General features: G+C 52.7%; 7 protein-coding genes across 7 annotated transcripts; 4 read left to right on the top strand and 3 right to left on the bottom strand.

The window, feature by feature from the left end:
• Positions 1-184: 184 nt before the first annotated feature.
• On the bottom strand, positions 185-2041 carry POX_g08805 (uncharacterized protein; the record flags this gene model as incomplete). The annotated part of the gene is made up of 7 exons (XM_050117573.1): positions 185-328; positions 425-1092; positions 1153-1248; positions 1323-1369; positions 1437-1594; positions 1762-1846; positions 1902-2041. The coding sequence occupies 7 exons, from the start codon at positions 2039-2041 to the stop codon at positions 185-187; spliced, it is 1338 nt and encodes a 445-aa protein (XP_049965717.1).
• Positions 2042-3499: 1458 nt separating this feature from the next.
• On the top strand, positions 3500-3712 carry POX_g08804 (uncharacterized protein; the record flags this gene model as incomplete). The annotated part of the gene is made up of 1 exon (XM_050117572.1): positions 3500-3712. The coding sequence occupies one exon, from the start codon at positions 3500-3502 to the stop codon at positions 3710-3712; it is 213 nt and encodes a 70-aa protein (XP_049965716.1).
• Positions 3713-3760: 48 nt separating this feature from the next.
• Positions 3761-5033, bottom strand: POX_g08803 (uncharacterized protein; the record flags this gene model as incomplete). Its single annotated transcript, XM_050117571.1, has 2 exons — positions 3761-4245; positions 4358-5033. The coding sequence occupies 2 exons, from the start codon at positions 5031-5033 to the stop codon at positions 3761-3763; spliced, it is 1161 nt and encodes a 386-aa protein (XP_049965715.1).
• Positions 5034-6859: 1826 nt separating this feature from the next.
• Positions 6860-7714, top strand: POX_g08802 (uncharacterized protein; the record flags this gene model as incomplete). Its single annotated transcript, XM_050117570.1, has 2 exons — positions 6860-6976; positions 7103-7714. The coding sequence occupies 2 exons, from the start codon at positions 6860-6862 to the stop codon at positions 7712-7714; spliced, it is 729 nt and encodes a 242-aa protein (XP_049965714.1).
• A 1123-nt stretch (positions 7715-8837) lies between these two features.
• On the top strand, positions 8838-9725 carry POX_g08801 (Octanoyltransferase; the record flags this gene model as incomplete). The annotated part of the gene is made up of 1 exon (XM_050117569.1): positions 8838-9725. One exon carries the CDS (start codon positions 8838-8840, stop codon positions 9723-9725), a length of 888 nt encoding a protein of 295 aa, XP_049965713.1.
• A 479-nt stretch (positions 9726-10204) lies between these two features.
• On the bottom strand, positions 10205-11334 carry POX_g08800 (GTP-binding protein RHO3; the record flags this gene model as incomplete). Its single annotated transcript, XM_050117568.1, has 8 exons — positions 10205-10323; positions 10391-10592; positions 10672-10793; positions 10857-10871; positions 10939-10955; positions 11047-11064; positions 11170-11220; positions 11285-11334. 8 exons carry the CDS (start codon positions 11332-11334, stop codon positions 10205-10207), a joined length of 594 nt encoding a protein of 197 aa, XP_049965712.1.
• Positions 11335-12607: 1273 nt separating this feature from the next.
• Positions 12608-14289, top strand: POX_g08799 (COP9 signalosome complex subunit 2; the record flags this gene model as incomplete). The annotated part of the gene is made up of 4 exons (XM_050117567.1): positions 12608-12651; positions 12721-12879; positions 12942-13002; positions 13069-14289. The coding sequence occupies 4 exons, from the start codon at positions 12608-12610 to the stop codon at positions 14287-14289; spliced, it is 1485 nt and encodes a 494-aa protein (XP_049965711.1).
• Between the last annotated feature and the right edge of the window lie 4020 nt (positions 14290-18309).

Here is an 18309-nt window from a genome sequence, read left to right as displayed (position 1 = left end):
TAGCAAGATTCCATTACTTTCATCCTCCACGCTCCACTGGGTTTACTTTAGGGGCCACCGATACAGCACCATACGGAAGTTGCACGGCCACCCCCTCGTCCTCTCTACTCAGTCGATGGATGCACCCCCCCCCCCCCCCCCATCATGCGGTTCTTTGTCACCGTGCTGATAGCGCCTCGCCGCCCTACAAGGTCTTCTTCTGCTCTGAATCGACCGAGAGCTTCATCGCGTCGCCCAGATCTTTGCGCTCGGTCTCCTCGACGAAGGGGTGCTTGATGGTCAGACACCAAATATCGTTGTAGTCGCAGATGGTGGTAATCACGTCGTACTACAGGGCCCGGGGGTTAGTGATGTGTTGACTTCCTTGTGCGAGGCTCTGCTCTGCGGGTAAGGGGAGGGAGCGGGCAATCGGACAACAACTTACCACGAAGCTTCCATAGATACCGATTGACAAGCCCAGGCATCCCAATACGAACATGATCTGATAGGGACCCTGTCCGAGGAGAGGAGCGGCCCACAGATTGGCCGCTGATCCGGCACTGTCCAGGACAGCAAGGGCCAGGGGATACAGCAGAATATTATGGTACGGGAAGCCAGACTGCACCAGGTGACCGACGATCATCCGGCCAACCGCGTAGGCATTGACTAGACCAACGTATAGGCTGAAGGGGATGGAGTAGTTCTCCAGGATCACCGGTTGCAGGTAGAGATAGGCCGGGGTCAGGGTCCAGATCGCAATCATGGGCAACAGGCCATAGAGCGGGGTGTATGGGTCTTGGCCACGCTGGCGGCGCACCTGCATGACATGCCAGATGCTGGAGCCAGTGGCGAAGAACAGCACAAAGGCGCCGTAAACGAGGTACCATTGAGTGAAGGGCATTCTGTACACTTGTTCCGAGAGGAAGCTGGGCTTGGCCACCCCAAAGGTCTCCAGCATAGGCTGGTGCCAGAAGCTACCTCCACCCTGGTAGGCGGTAATGGCGTAGACCGCGCAAAGGGTCAGGACACCCTCCACCGGGCCAGAGATTACACCGAGAGTCAGAACCTTGGTGTAGTACTCGTCCCATGTTTGCACGTAAAAGGTCATGGTTGCTGAATAACAAGTTAGAGGGAGGTATCCTTCTCGAATAAAACAAAGATAGAGGAACGTACATCCAAAGAGACACAAAATAGTCATCCAAGAGTTTCCCAAATTCATGGCAGCCGCGAAGATAAGCACTCCCAGGGCGGTGTTGCACGCATCCACGCCTGAATGAAATCGTTAGCTTCCCAGTGCGAGGGGTCCTCTGCGCGACGAGGTTGCCGATTCCAAGGTGACTTACTGTGATCAAAGAGCTCGCCTAGCGGTCCACTTTGTCGTGTTCTCCGTCTACACCAAGATCAGTACTCGGTCGTGTTGATTGGGGGGAACATGTATGTAACCAGTGGGATCTTACGCTTGCATGCCATCCACAGCATCAAAGGTCTGATACAGGAACATGCCAATGGCGCAACTTGCGTAAACCCATGGTGGGCAGTCCGTATCCATGTTTGGATTGTACCACATCACGGTCAAGAAATTGAAGACGACGAACATGAATCCAGTCAAAGTAATCTAGTCGATGACAATCAATCTTGAGCTCATACAGCGCTTCACCGTCCGTCTCGGGTTCGAAGACCGCGAGAGGACACACCGGGTCAATTGGACTTACGAGATTGGGTCTGCAAAGCCACAGCAACCAAAGCACGATTAGCCAATATGGTTCTCTGCGCATGACAGACCTCCGTCACGACCAGCGAGGGCCCGGAGGAAAAACTCTGGCCAAAGCTGGGCCCGTCGCTCGTCCAGCGACTGGGCCCAGCCAGCCTACCACCGCGAGGAATCACCAAGAGATTTTTGTTGGATATGGGCAATCACTTACGCCATGTTCATGGGGAACAGATTGATCACACACTTGCTGTAAAAGGGCTTCAAGATATAGCGACTGACCAATGAATGATCCACACCCGCATACTTGTAATTGCGTAAGTTGGGCAACACTTGTTGCCGAATGTACACCATGTTTGCGAGTAATCCACAGCCGAGGTCTTATTCGAGGTTGTATACCCGTGTCTGATCGTGTTGATCTCACCCGGTGGACTGGATCAATTCCAGCAGCGGACCAAATCGAGCTCGAAGCTACGCTGGCCTTGAGGGGTTTATTCTGTTGATTTTTTTCTTTTGGTGTATTGTCGCCTTGACAATTCGCGCTCTGCACTCTGCGCCGCTTCCAATGCGCTCCAATCCTTCTGAATTGGACACAATGAACCTGTTCCAGACAAGCTCCAGTAGCAGTGACACCGCGGGATCTCGAAAAAAAAACACAACGCGAAGTCGGTCAAGGTGATACTGGCAACGGGAGAAGTTCAGAGCTTCTAAAAAGGGCGCGCAAGACCGAGACCGGGGAAAGAAAATTCGTAACGTCGTGAGGTAAAGTGGAAGACCTGGCGGAGCAGTAGGGGAACAGAACAAACAAAGAAGAGAGAAGGAAAAGAAAAATACGAACAAGCGGCTCGAGTCTGGCAAAAAAAAAGGGCCCCGCAGGTGTTGGGGGGGAAGCGGAGCGGATCACCAGCGGGCGCCATGGATTGGGGGGAGGGGGACCCCGGAGTGACGCCCACGGAGCCGTTCGGGCGAGACGCAGTCGGGGAGGGTGGGCACTGGGCGTGGGCAGTAAACAATGCGTGACGGCACTTGTGTTTCTTCTTGCGTCAGAGGCCATCGCTCCGACCGATCTGAGAGTGGACACCCTCTCATTACGGGACCCGGAGAAATCGAGAACGATGAATGTGGTCGTGTCCTAACATCGTGACAGACCTCATTTGCCCATGTTTATTGATGTTCTTGCTCCGAGAGAGAGGCCCTACAACGGATAGTCTCAAAGGGTGGGTTTGCGTGGCCATGGCGTGGCTTCAGCCTATGACGCCCGGTCTGGCCCACGCGAATTTATCACAACCCGAATCTTGTCGCAGTCGAGAGGCCACGTGCAACGGTGGACCAACCAGGCCAGTCACACGAGGGACCCCAAAGAGGCTTCTCTCTTTCGCTTTAATGAAGAAACCTCCCCCATCCCAGTGTCGTAGTACTTCTACTATCCCAGAGAGAAACGCATCAGCCTATGGAGCCACTCGCGTATGACTGGCCTCTACCAGGCGCCATGATGTCGCCCGGAAGCAAGGTAGGACCGGCTGGCTGTCACAAGTGAACCCTTGTGGTCCGCAGTCCATACCCGCAGTCCACACCCATGCAGTAGTTCGATGCGGTGACGGTGATACTTCCAAAGAGGACACTGCAATGCATTACAAGGGGAAGCGATCGACCACCTCGAGAGAACGAGAAGGGTGGGGTGATCCGACACCCAGACGGGTCAAAAATGGAGCATCGGACAATGCAAGTCATCTCTACTCGTTTTCGAAAGGAGGGAGGGAGGGAGGGGGAAGAGGAGATGGTATACAGCGGGAAAGGGGAAGACTAAAATGGATGTGCTATATATCATTCCTGGTCTGGATGAGAACTATGGGACAGTGGACCATGACAGCATCATCAAACAGCTCCACCTTGCTCGAGAGCGCTTCGAGAGCGTTTGTGCGGGAGGGCCAGGCCATCGCGCAGGAACGATTGGGACCGCAGGGAACGCCACACGATCTCGTGAGAAGATGCCACGACGGAGAGAGGGTCACCACCAATCAGTAAAGACGCACTCCTCTCCGTGGAAGAGGAGGGGGCCAGGGTGCCCTCCGTTTAACCGACGGGGCTCCACGGCATCGGGACCAGAATCCGACTTTGCATGCTCTGGATCAAAGGAACCGTCTTATGCACCGTCTCCGCCCAACCTTCCACCCCCCAGGACTGCTCCCGGCGGACCTTTCGCTCCTCCAGGTTGGCAAACTGCCACAGATGATGGACCGTGTTGAGATCACCAATCTGCACAAACCATGCACCCACTCCCTCCATCACCTCCCGTCGGGCGTGCAGACCCCGACGCCAATGCGTCTCCCATTCCAACAGGTTACCGGGGTGGAGGGTGTACGATCGAAGTTCGAACAAACCGCCCAGCTTCCGGGGCGGGGTGGTGGGCCAGAAGGAGAACTCCTGCATCAACGAGGTCTTCTTGCTCTTGATCAAGCTCTTGAGCTTGCGGTCAAAGTCGGGGAACTCGGGATGACTGGCAATGTTGTGTAGAGAGGCATGGTAGCCCTCATACCTTTGATATTCCCAAATGTGAACTAATTCGCACGGGAACCACCACGAGAGAGAGGCCATTTAGTTAGCCGAGCATTCTGCCATCACCCATAAACCAAAAGCGGGAGGATGGGAAAGCAAAGAGGGTTGACGTACCGAACGTGTCGTTGTCGCCGACCTGAGTGCGCCAACTGCCCACGAGGTTGACGCGGTTCTCCTCGGCACCCGCCATGCGAGGGTACCACTGGCCGACCAAGTCCACGTACTCGTCCACCTTGTCGGGCTTGACTTCGTGAAAGACGATCGAGTGGACATATTTGCCACGGGCGAGGACCTGCGAGAAAGATCGCTCGATATCCTTGTCGAAGTGCTGACCCTCCTTGGTACCGTAGATCAGGGAAGATAGAGGGCCGCGCTTCGACCCGGACTCCGCAGTGGTTTCTTCTCCTAGATAGCGGTGCATGGCGAGTGAGCCCAGTGCCCCATGGTCAAGCGTCTCCGCGGCGTCATAAGCGGGGCGAACTCGTTCGTAAAAGCTCGCATTGCTCACGTGCGGAGCAGTGGGAGCAGACTCACGGGAAGTAGGATCAAAGGAAGAGAAGGAGGATGCAGGGGCAGAAGCAGAAGCATCGACAGACTGACTCTCTTGCAGTTCTTTTCTCTTGCGAGCCTCCTCGAGGTTCTCGCGAAACTCTTTCTGCCGGCGGTTGAACTCCTCCGTCGAATTCGCGGTCAGGTCTCTGATGGAAGGCGCGCGGTACGCCGCGACGGAGGAGCTGAACGGTCGCGTCAGCGCGGTCGTCGCCGGACGGATCAGACGCGGGCCCAACATGATGACAGTGTAGTTCAGCAACGAGATGACAGTGTAGTTCAGCAACGATGGATATGGACGGGGAACAGGCGAGCTCCTTTGAGAACAACCCAGGACCAAAGGGATGGGCGACCTGTCAAGAATGGGAGAGATGCAAGGAAATGCACAAGAAAGCGTGGGTTGGTACGGAAGCGGGAGAAGCTGGGAGAGCGTCTCAGATCGATGAAGCTTGTTGGAGGCAAGCAGGCCTTTTGGGGAGGGAGAAACAGGAGATGGATGTGGGGATTCAAATCCGGGGTCGTCGATGGACACCCAACACGTGAAGAGGGTGACTAACGGGGGGGAGGAGACAGCCCACGAATGAAGAGGCTAAGGTCGCAATGAGGAGAAAGCTCAGGGTGTCAGAATGGGGTAAGAAGAGGGGCAGAGTGGCAGAGTGATGGAAGAAGAGAGAGCTACAGTGCGGCCACTGGCATCCGGGCGTCCGGATGCAGGATGGCAGCTGGGTCAGACTGTGCAAGTGTGCAGCACTTTGCCAATATACTGCAGGTCACTCAATATACCCTGTCAGGTTGTCGTATGGTACAATACCGTCGTGTTCAGGAGCGCTCTTAGAGGACGGGTCTTCCAGTACCTAGACACGGTGGTGGTGAGGTGACCGCGGAGGACAAAGCTCCGAATTGGACGACTCGAAAGGACGAGAGGTGATGAGACGTGGACAAGGAGATTACAATCCGATCGTCGGTGGAACGGTAATACAACCAGCGAACAACAAGAGCTTACCACGAACCAGAGAGCGTCTGAAGGAATACCCGACCAGCCTGGAGTTGGAGCTCCGGGGGCGGGAGATGCGGGGAAAGGAGCTTTGCGGGTAGGGCCCTTGGGAGCTCAATGGGCCCAAGCTTCGGCAACGATACACTCGTACTGAAGGTTCCAACAATTGGGATGCAGGACGGGAGCCAGACTCGCAGGGGTGGCAATTTCGTGGAGTTGATGATGATGGGATGGCCAATCAAGCAGCAAGATCGAACAGATGTTACGTGGCGGCTCTTATTCAGGGACCGAGGGAGAACTGTCTGTTTATAAAACATTTCGTTGAGTGCTGGGCAACCGCAGACCAGTTGTGTGTCGGATCCTCAAGTCATGATGACATTAAAATACCGTATCGGTATCTGTGGCGGTGTCCAATCATCACGAAGGTACCAAGGGGGCTTCCTAGTACGTACGTACTATGGACTCATCGACAGCATGATTCCGCTCTGCGAAGCTCAGAGCTACGGAGATTCCTGTACCGTATTGTGTAAACATAACACTGAGTGACGGGTGATCATCATCGATTCCGCACATCGTTCCAAGCCCTTTGGCGAATCGTCGGGCAGACATGACTCCACATTCCAGATTGTCTTCACGGTATTTTCGGCCTCCTGGACAAACGATAAAGTGTGAAGGGCAGAATCAGGGCGTAATGAGGCGATATCTCGAAGAGTGAAAGAAGACTCTGACCATTTGAGTCTTCATTTACTTACCATGATCACTGCTACCGCAGACTTGAATCTCTCTGGATTCCGTGACCCATGGACAATTGCCCTGTACTGTACAATACACCAATTACAACCCACTCCAATGCCATCAGACGACGCGGCATCCACCCAGCTGTGGAAAACACGCAAAAGGCGGATCTGTCACAGCCATCGCGATACGCCAATAGAATGACGTCGATGGTGCTCACTTACCGCCCGGCAAAATGATCACCCCACGCCCCGGCTCTTCCAGACCGGACGATTGTCCACGGCGACCGTTCTTCTTCCTTGTGCGCTAGACCCTGTGTGACTTGCCCTGTTATCAATATGGCGGACTCGATCAATCCTCCACTCTCCTATGAACCCTCTGCGACAACCACTCACCCCCATGAGGCAACGTCTCTACCTTCGGAGGTGGTGTCCTGCCTGAAGAACTCCCGCTTTGTAAGTGTTCCACCACGGCCGACTAAGAAAGCCCGTTGTCGGGTTCGCTTGTTCTTTCCGATAGCATCGGGATGAGGTCTCTCGCCATTGACTTTGATTGACCTAATTGACCAATACAACCGACAGCTGCATCTGGCAACATGTGACAATCTGACCCCTCACATCTCATTGATGTCTTACACCTACCTGCCATCAACCCCCTTCGACCCGTATCCGACCATCATCATGACCACAAACACTGCATCCCGCAAAACAAACCATCTCCTTTCCAACCCACGGGTTTCTCTGCTTGTGCACGACTGGGTGTCCCATCGTCCCCCAACTCGGGCGCCGAGTGGGCAGGGTGAACGGGACGGCTCTCCCCCACCCGCCGCGACCCGGTCCTCTTTGGCCAGCCTGCTGTTGAACTTGAACACCAGTGCCCTGTCTAGTATTTCCACCACCATCACGGGCCAGGCACGCTTCTTGGAACCCGGTTCCGAGGAGGAGCGCTGGTGCAAGGAGCGCCACCTGGAGAACAACACCTTCGAGGAAGAGGAGATCAACATCTTCGGACAAGGGCAACAACAGCACAGCAATACCGCGGCCCGGCGGCCCAGCATGACCATTGAGGGCGACGTGCGTGTCGTGACTGTGCGGGTGCGCGAGGGTCGTATTGCCGATTGGACGGGCGGAGTACGTGACTGGATCCTGCTGCCTTCCGAGACCTCCCAAGAAGGTCTTGTCAACGGGGTATAGCCTCTGGGTTTGGGGGGGGAGAAGCGATCAAATGGAAGAAATGGAATTGTTTCAGGTGGAGATCTGGCACTCGGCACTGATAGTGTGTCTGGACTGTGGGCTATTTTTTCAAATCTCAGTCTAATTGTGTTGTAGATGTTTACTTATTATGTCGTGAAAAGCTTCCACTAACCGATCCGACAGGGTACAGGTGCTTACTCTGTCGTACAGCTAGTAAAGGGGTACTTGAAAGAACAATGTGTGTGGGTGCCCAAATTTAGAAAGTAAGTATATTGTCGGAGAGAGTAGTACATGATACAAATGGTACTGGTGCCAACCTAGTGGTACCAACATGGATCCATATCTCTTTTCAGTTGACATCTAGTTGCTATGCCATAGACGACTTCAAAAGAAGGTAGCTTGAAGATTTTTACTAGACACCTATTGAGTGGTCCTGGGCGGGACTGTACGAGGGTGCGCTGCCTCCTAGTACCTAGCTGCTAGGCAGGGTCTGCTATTCTGAATAGATCAGAACACGTATTATGACTCACAGTAATAGACTTGACTTACACTAAATGGTTGCCTTTCGAGGTTGAACGAGTTCTTCAAGATTGGTCGGAAATCTTGGAATCGAGTGACGAACGAGATGAAGCATCCTCCATCTACGTGATGTGATGTTCGCTCAGTCGAGATTTACCACAGGACTCGGGTTTCCCTCCCACTGTATATGACTTTGTAGGCATTACCTATTCTAGGTAAGATTCATCAGAGGTGATAAGGTATGTACAAAGGGAGCGTGCGGGTGACAGTATGTACTTGGAAGCGACGGAGTATGAGCGGTTTGTACCAAATTCCGTCGCCGCAGCAGGTATGCATGCAGCCGTCTTTCCCGTCACCGTCACGCCTTATCCGGTCCTTATCAATGCGGAGCTCTCTGTCTTTCTCCGCAACCTAAAAGTTTCCGTAACCTCACGCTCTCCGAGGGAATCCGATGGTTTTCAATCTCAACCTCGACCAAAAGAAAAAAAAACTACTTGACACCTCTGGCACTAAAAAAAAAAAAACAACCATTACAATTATCCAGCTATAATTGAAGCGCATTTTTCCTTCTAGCTCCCGCAACAAGCGGCAAATCCTCACAACAATGAGACTCGCACACCTCCACCTCCCCCATACGACGCCCTTTGCGCGAGTCTCCGCAATCCAACAAGCGCTCGCCACACGCTTTCTCGAACACAAGCGACTAGCCTCGCCAGCATCTCAAGCGTCTCTCAATGCACACTCCTCCTCTTCCACCGCGGAAAAGACTCTCCCGCCACCCCCGGACCCCACCATCATTACCTTTACCCCAAACCCAGTCTACACCACCGGCCGCCGCGACCTGCCCCCCTCCAACACCAGCCCTCAAGACCGAGATCCATTCAACCTGTCCCTGCCTCCGCCTCTCGAGCCAATTCGTGCGCTTCTGACCCCGTCAGGGGCGAACCCTCCCCGAGCAGAATACCACCCTACTCTCCGCGGTGGTCAAACGACGTACCATGGCCCAGGCCAAATGGTCGCATACACGGTGTTGGACCTGAAGCGACTTAATCTCACTCCCCGCTGCCACATCCGGGTATTGGAGAATAGCGTCATTGACGTGTTGAAATCGTACGGGGTCAAGGGGTTCACGACGGAGGACCCCGGGGTGTGGGTGGCGGACGATGCGAATGCGGCTCAGTCGGGATTGCCCAAGAAGATCACTGCGGTGGGGGTCCATCTACGAAGGAATATCAGCAGCTTTGGAATCGGGTTGAATGTCACGGAGGAGCCGATGTGGTTTTTGCGACAGATTGTCGCGTGTGGGTTGGAGGGGAGGGAGGCGACGAGTTTGGAGGGGGTGGGTGTTACTGGAGTGGGCGTTGATGAGGTGGCGAGTAACTTTGTGAGTACGTTTGTGCGGAGGGTGAATCAGGATTTTGCAGGAAAGAATGGACTCGGGGAGAGGATTGAAGAGGTTTATCCCGTTCAAGAGGAGGATCTGATCAAATGACCCTTGAGAAAAGTATCGTCTTTGCCTCGCGGTCAATCTACAGTGCGTGACATCATATCTTGTTCGTGCTCCTCGAGGTATAGCGCTGACCATGACGGTAGAGTCGTACAATTATCGAGTCAATAAGCATTATGTAAATAAGGGGGAATGGGCAGCCCGGTAGGTAGACACGGGAGGAAGCCAAACATGGGGTGAGAAAAAAAATGGAGCAAGGCGAGGTGAAGAAAGAGCCAACCTCGCTGGAACGCTTCGAGAAATCCTCGCGACGGAGCAATGCATGATAGTGACCCTTTGTCCGTCACAATCATATATTCAATGACACAAAAATGCAAAGGAGATTCAGCCGACGAGCGTGACAGCAAAAAAAAAAGGAGATCGAAGAAAGAAAATTTGGACGCGCGCACGGCGGCGGTCCGTCCCGGAGAGCGGATATCGGGTTCGAGATAGCAGAGCGAGAAGAGAGTCTAGAGCACCGTAGATTATAGGATCACACACGATGAGCCTGAATTGTTTCCGCCCACGGGTTTCACCTCGAGAGCAACCTTGGCAGCCTCATAAAAGCTCTCTCGAATGCCGCGATTTTGGACGGCCGAGCATTCTAGTACCAAATCGTTAGTCTGCGCATGGTCAAGCGGACAGCGTAGAGCTGAAGGAAAAGGACATACCTAGATATTTCACTGCCCCGATCTCTTTGGCCTTGGCCAGGCCCTGTTCGAAGGTGATTGCGTTGGGATTGTCATTCATCTCCTCGTCCTTTCTCAAGTCGCATTTCAGCGCAGTCAGAACGACCTTGACACCGGGACAATTCTCATTGATCTCAGCGATCCATTTGGAACCGACGTTCTCGAAGGAGTCGGGGCTGTCGACCTGCAATCAATTATCAGCACTTCCCCCTCTGGCCCGGATCGGTTCCTGGCTCCCAATGCCGTCGGCTGGTCGCTCTTACACTAAAGCACAACATCAAGACATGCGTGTCCTCGTAGGACAGTGCCCGTAACCGATCGAATTCCTCCTGTCCCGCTGTATCCCACAGGGAGAGTTCCATGTGTACATTGTCCACGAAGATATCTGAACGAATCAGCATCTGGGCTTGTGGCGGATGGGGGGTTCAGTTCGATGGGGTTGACATACCATGGACATAATTTTCTGAAATCGAACCAAGTCAGCAACAGGGCTCTTGTCCCGGCATTTGTTTCCAGAGCGCTGGACCTACCAAAGACCGTAGGCTCACTGCACAACAGCTCCGAGAAATCCTGTTAGTATATTTTCCCTCCCAGCGACATTTCCGTCGTCCGATAGAGAAATCAAAACGTCGTCTTACTAGACAGTGGGGAAAAATCTAAATGTTCAGGGTCATTAGCTCTCAGTTCCATTCGGAAGGCGTGTGGGGAACGCTAGCTAAGAGACAGCCCAGGGGCCGGGAGGAAGGTCGAGGATTGCGCACCCTCTTGTGAAAACATTCAGCGCCGACGTCTTGCCACAGGCACCGTCGCCCCTGTGATCGAAATCGTAAGCACAAGCCTGCACTTCCACCTGGAGACGGTCGGGTCCCAACTAACAGCAGCACCATCTTGCGCTGGACGACTTTTTGGCGACCGCATAACGGCATTGCGACGGGTATGTGATGTGATGTACGAGCGCTGCGGCTAAGGGGGTTCGTTTCCTGTGGAGTATATCGGACTGCGATTGCGGACCAGGATCTGAGAGGCCCGAGGTCAGTGCAATTGTCGGCGCGATGGTTGAGGAGCTGATATGAGGGAGGGGGAAAGATACAGTGATTATCGAGGAGAGAAGACACTCGATTCCAGCACTGCCCCGAGTCTATGACATCGCCCTGAAAAAAGGGATCGGCGAATAAGCTCCCCGCTTGGCTCTGCTATTGCCAGGACCCCCGAACATAGGTGTCCACTCGGCTCGGCTATCGCAGCCTCTTCTTCAGGCCCTGAAGTACTTGCCAAGGTGAGAAGAGGATCTATGGGAAATGAATGGGCCCTCCCAGGTATATTCTTAAAAGGCGCATCCCCGTCTCTTGAAGGGATTGCGCATCAAGTTCGAGTGGACCAGCACCCAAGCCCCTTCCATGTGTACGGGCAACCTATGTCCAAATGGATCTTCGGGTGATTCGACGTAACCATCGCAATGGGATTTCATTTAGGCGTGAGAGTTTCGCAGTCTCGCACTTTATTTCTGTGTGCCAGAGGCAGAAGTCCGCTCGATGATGCCCTGTGTGGCACAACAAGAATGTCTGGCATTGTTTGGGTGGATCTGGAGCTAAATAGCTGGATTTCTGGCGATGGATCCATCGCCGAACTGGATCATTACAGTACCTGGCACAACGCCGAGAATTTCAATCTCCATGCTCCCCCGGTAAATCATGGATTGAAATGACCCAGGTCACATAGAGAAGGTTTCATGGTTTCGTCAGTAAGCAACCATTGCAGACCGGGATTGACCTCGATCTGCACTTGCGAAGAGCGACGAGCGCACGCATGACAGCATGTGAGCAGCGGAGGGCCTCAGGCGGGGACGCTAGCCAGGCGGAGGCTCCGCAGCTCCTTCCGATGTGAAGCAACTTCAAGCTTCGGCTGTCCTTCTCTTCCAAATATCTCCCAAACCTACTAACCTCCCACTTCCAAATCCTCTCACGTGTCCTTCCACATCTCGAGCTTCTTGCCTCTCGCAACAATCCACCTCACTTTTCTTCTTTCCTCTCACTTTCCTCACCACCTTCCGCCGCTCTCCCCACGTCTACCCCAGCGCATCGTACCAGGCCAACGTCCTCTTTCTTCGATCCTCGCTTTTGGCTTCTGCTCCTGATCTTGCTATTTCTCTCCTGAGCTCTTCTGTCAGCTGTCTTCACTCACAAAGAGTGACCCTTCAAGATGTCGGACGATGATGATTTCATGCAAGATTCGGCTGATGAGGAGTGAGGCGTCCCCCACCTCGTCCCCGCTCGTCTCCCTCCAGCAACGGAACTGACTCGTTCCCCCCGCAGCTACGACTTTGAATACGAGGATGACGAGGATGAAGAGTCAGGCGATATTGGCATTGAGAATAAATACTATAATGCCAAGCAGATCAAGGCCGACAACCCGGAGGAGGCCATTGACGAATTCCTCGGCCTGCCTCCCATGGAACAAGACAAGAGTGAATGGTAACAGGCCTAAGCTCTCAACTTGAATGGCCAAGAGGGCTAACTGGAATTGCTCACCCCAGGGGCTTCAAGGGTCTGAAGCAAGCCATCAAGCTTGAATTCAAGCTTGGACGCTACAGTGATGTAAGAAGCCCGCCTGGCGGAACTTCCAGATGACATTTGGGAACTGACGCGCTTCATTAATGAAAGGCCGTTGAACATTACCGAGAGCTTCTGACCTACGTCAAGTCTGCCGTCACCCGAAACTACTCCGAAAAGTCCATCAACAACATGCTCGACTATATCGAGAAAGGCTCCGACGACGCGCAGGCCTATAAGTGCATGGAACAGTTCTACTCGCTGACTCTCGACTCCTTCCAGAATACCAATAACGAGCGTCTTTGGCTCAAGACCAATATCAAGCTCTGTCGGTTGTGGTTGGAACGGAAGGAATTCACCCAACTCGCCAAGAAGGTCAAGGAGCTGCACAAGGCCTGCCAGCGGGAGGATGGTACCGATGACACCAGCAAGGGCACCTACTTGCTCGAGCTTTTTGCGCTTGAGATTCAAATGTACGCGCAGATGAAGAACAACAAGCGTTTGAAGGTCCTCTATCAGCGGGCACTGCGGGTCCGATCGGCCGTTCCTCATCCCAAAATCATGGGCATCATCCGCGAGTGCGGTGGCAAGATGCACATGAGTGAGGAAAATTGGGAGGAGGCCCAGAGTGACTTTTTCGAATCGTTTCGCAACTACGACGAGGCCGGCTCGATGCAACGAATCCAGGTCCTCAAGTATCTGGTATTGACCACCATGTTGATGAAGTCGGACATCAATCCATTCGACTCCCAAGAGACTAAGCCCTACAAAAGCGATCCTCGAATCTCGGCCATGACCGACCTTGTGGATGCGTTCCAGCGCGATGACATCCACGCCTATGAGGACGTCTTGAGCAAGCATCCTGATGTCTTGTCCGACCCCTTCATCGCAGAAAACATCGATGAGGTCAGCCGGAACATGCGTATGAAGGCACTGCTGAAACTGGTTGCGCCCTACACTCGCTTCTCCATCGATTTCATTGCCAAACGCATCAAGATCTCCGTACCCGAGGTGATGGATATCCTGAGTTTCTTGATCCTTGACGGGAAGCTCAAGGCCCAGGTTGACCAGCAGAGTGGTATTGTGACCGTAGAAAGTGCCAGCGATGCAGAGCGATTGCATGCTCTCGACAGCTGGAACTCATCCCTCAGAAACCTCTGGCAAGCGACTTTGAACGGCGAAGGATTCCGCCCGGAAGAGAGCGGCCAAAGCGGACCGGCCTTCCCTGGTGCTCTTGATGGCCCATCTATGGGGTTGATGACCCGAACCCTTCGTCAGCCCGAGTTCAAGGGCCGTGGACTTCTCAGCCAACAAATAAGTGATGTCGTCTAAGGGAAAGACGATCGACCGAGAATCACGCCCTTGAGGGCCTTTGCTCTGCTTTGAAGCTTTTGGCCAGAGCGGATTCGTTGACGAAGGACTCGATCTTGAGCCGCACTAACCAACTCGTGTTCTCCTCCTCGCCTACAATTCACGACTGAACCGACCGGAAAATTAACCATTACGCCCTCTGTGTAAAAATGAACGAGCCGCGACCCCAGTTTCTGAGGCCAGATAGAAGACGGTTCTCGAGGAAGGATGGCCTAGACTGATCAATAGCCTCGATCCCACCTTTTTCACGCTACGATTCTTTCGTCATTACTCCCTGGATCCACTCGACGTTGTCCCTACTGTCGAGAGAATGAGGGCCTTTACTGTGATGTTCTCTGGTGCTCGGGCCCTCATGATTCGGTCAGCCGCCTCTGCGTACTGAGGACCTACACGGGGAAACTTGCCCTCGACACGATTGAAAAGCCCGATAGCCCCAGCTCAATAATGATAAGATGACCTTCAACTGATTATTTGATCCGCGTCACCTTCGGGAGCGCATCTTCTGAAGAGCACTGTCTTTGGTTCATTTTCCGCTGCGTAGCCTGGCCGCTGCCTCTCTGATTCACTTCATATGTCAGACTCTCATCCCTCCTTTGTATTGATCCGGTCTCGAGCTACACCTGCACCGATGTCCTGTTTCTGAATCAAGACTTCCCAACCCCATCGGTCGAAACCCGACTAGGCAGACTCGAGACAGATGGCGTTGCGAACGTCATGGTCGCGGGCATTGACATCCTCCAACTGATACATGATCCGGCACTAGCCTTGCCTGAGACCGCTCATACCCCCGGCGGAGCCTCATTACACCGTGCGGCTCCAGCTGGCAGAGCGGCTACCGGCATTTGTCTGAGATGACGGAGACCCGGTGTAGCACAGGGATCCATATCTTACATGGACTGGAGTGGCTTAGTTTGAGATGATAGTGTCGTTCCAAGTGCCGGCCAGCTGACCGGCCAGCTCGGAGATGTCCGAGTGAGTTGAGACCCGGGGGGGGGGTTCAATCTATCGGTAGCTGACGAGGGTGTTGTCCCTGGGTCCCTCCCATACTTTCTATCTCGAACCTCGTCACGAGATACGTTTAACGGCGATTAAATAGGGAAAGGCTCGGAGTTCTCGGGAACTGGAAAAAATTCAACTTACAACACCCTAAATGGGGGGGGAGAGGGGGTTCTTGTTCATGGCTACAGGGAGGAGCACCACCTCAATCGCAATGACGGCACCGGCCAAGGGATCCCGCTCTGACCCACTCCTTTGTCTTGGCCTCTGGACCTGGGTAACCAAGGATGATCGGAGACGACTTTGAAGTGTTAGGAGTAGGCAAGAGGGTAATAGTTTGTGAACATGTCTGCACTGTGAAAAGAAACAACCACTATCTTGTCACCTTTCTACCCGGATCGCATCGGCGACGGGATCTTGCAGGAGGACTGACCCACATAGCCCCAAGCATCATGGAGAGTTCCTACCAGCCCTCTACATAGGTTGTTACAGGGAGAAGAATGCGTAGTTCGCCGGTCCAGGCAAGACCCACCAGCTATATAGTAAGGTTTGAAGTTACTGACCAGACTAGCACTGGTAGTCAACCCCCCCCCCCCCCTTTTGAGCAAGTATAGGACTAGAATAACCGGTACTCGAGGGCTCAATCCATCTACTAGCTTGAGTCATAACCCCGGCCTGCGGTTTCGGTCGGGGGATCCCGCCTCCCTGGACGAGCTATCAGAGTTCGTAGGTATGTACTCATATACATTCATGTACACACTTTTTTTTGTCTTGTCAGGAGTTACCGGTAATCGGTATAGGAGACCAGGCTCTCATATCGAGGTAGTAAAGGAGTATAAATAATTAGGTTAAAGGTACATTAGTACGTACATGTAAGTATTAGTATACGTCCACATGCAATATGCAAATTACCAAGGATAAACCGTATACATAGTAGTTCCCTATTACATATCTACCGCTAAAGTGATGATGCCCGTCTTATTGTTGTACTCGACTTGATAAGGTACTTTCCGTCAAGGTCATTTTCTCTCTATGGGCATACAGCCCAGTACATGTTAGGTCGTCCTCCTCGTACATCAAATCTACCCAGTACCACTTAACATCATGAGCTGCTCCCACTGGATTTTTGCTCCTCCCTCGAAAATGATGGGGAAACCTGAGCCCCATGAGATTATATTCTTTCTTGGTCTATTGAGCCAAAAATTGAGGTAGTTCCAACCTACATACGTAGTGTATATCTAGAGAAGTACTCCGGTCCTACGGTACCGACCTCGTATCTACACGCTTCCACCCATGGCAGGAACGGAGGTGAGAGTTTATGGCGTCAAACAGTTCAAGCTGAAACGCCATGCACGTCCCGTGCTTTCCGGCCGAATCTCACGCCAACAAAAAACAATAGTAAAATCGAAATCGAAATGAAACCCAAAAGGAAAATGAGAAGCGATCAGTGCCAGTGAGAGAGAATTATAGAAAAAAAAAGGGAGGGACATTGACGGTAGAGACTAGGCAGTTATAAAGCAAAAATATAAGTTGTACATCGTACCTGTAAGAAGAGAATTAGTAGTCAAGTCCAGTAGGATGCAGTAAATAGTAGAAATCATTACTCGGGCAGCCCAGCCCGCGTCTACTGGTGCCATGTTGCGATGGTGCCACGGTGTGGACTTGGGTATGTGATTGCAAATCCAAGCCGCTCAGGGACCGTGCGTTCGGACTGGTATGGCTGTGTGTGTGACTGGGTCAGTCGGGGTTGGTAGGGGTTTGCAATTTATTCGCTTGATTTAGAGTTGAGAAGAATGAGGTGAACTGTGTTAGTGTTGGTGTTTGTCTAATTGGGATGTTGGGTTTTTGTGAGATGGATGATGGTGTCTGGTTTTGTCTACTTGAGTGGGTTCATATCCAGGGACCTTGATCTTACTAGTAGTATTTAATCCTACTGATAGATACCAAGTACATTGGAAGATACGTACATCAGTAGATCAGAGTAGGAGGTAGGAGTAGAGGCAGGCAGGTTATTTTAGCAATGAGGTGATGAGGCTGGCCTGACGTACTCAGGCTTGCTCATTACATTCTCGATTTGCGCTCTTTTATATTGAAGATCTATTTCTCCATCAGTGTCTCGTCCCCAGGAAGAGGGGTGATGTGGAAATGAGTACAGATGCAGCGTGCGCAGTGTTTGATCAAACATTTCTAGGTACCGGGCGTGGGAGGACAAGGATGCGGCGGGCTTTTCTTTTGTGCGGTCTGAGTCAGGTGTTGGGGCGTAGTACCTGCTGGGTGACTTGTACAAGCTGAAGCATGAACGGAGTGCTAGTAGGTATACTGATTTCAATAGGTAGTAGTAGTAGTACTGACGTTTGTCAGTACTTGTGTACAGGGCTGTAGTCAAGTGTGAGGTGAAGAGGGTCTAGCTACATCCCGTCAGCTAGCTTCGTAGGATCTTTTCGCCGAGGACAAAGAATCGAGTTCGCGTCCTCTACTGAAGGTGGTCTTTGACTCTCACCCGCGGTATCTAGGAGGCTGGAATAGTATTACTGTATGTACGTGGTGACCACTTGTATGGTCTGTGTACAAGCAGAACCAAAATACATTCATATCTGATACGTGCCTACGCCAGCTTATACTGTATCGAGGTGCGAGGTACGTCCAAGCGTCTCAACTGTTCAAGACAATATCATCATCATCTTTCAATCGAAGAGATCAAGCTTCGTGCGGGGGGCTCAGATATTTCTTGACTGAAGCTCATATGGTGACCAAGTCAATATGGAAGTAATGCACCTCTGTCGGCGTACATCCCGCACTAAGATGGGTTATTCCCAACTTGGGAAATTACGGATGCGACAAGCATCCTTCATGCATCCGGTCAAGGCAGAGGATGGAATTGCTCATTCTAGCCAACAGGAGGCATATGCGTTACTTTACAGATTCTTTGCCAATTCCCCCCCCCCCCCCCGGTTTTCTCCTCTGGTGAGAGAAAATGGTTGTCTC

This window comes from Penicillium oxalicum, chromosome VII (genome assembly GCF_001723175.1).
Source record: "Penicillium oxalicum strain HP7-1 chromosome VII, whole genome shotgun sequence".
In the NCBI taxonomy this organism is placed as follows: domain Eukaryota; kingdom Fungi; phylum Ascomycota; class Eurotiomycetes; order Eurotiales; family Aspergillaceae; genus Penicillium; species Penicillium oxalicum.
Note: the sequence above shows the minus strand (reverse complement) of the source record. Positions and strands in the feature narration are given on the sequence as shown.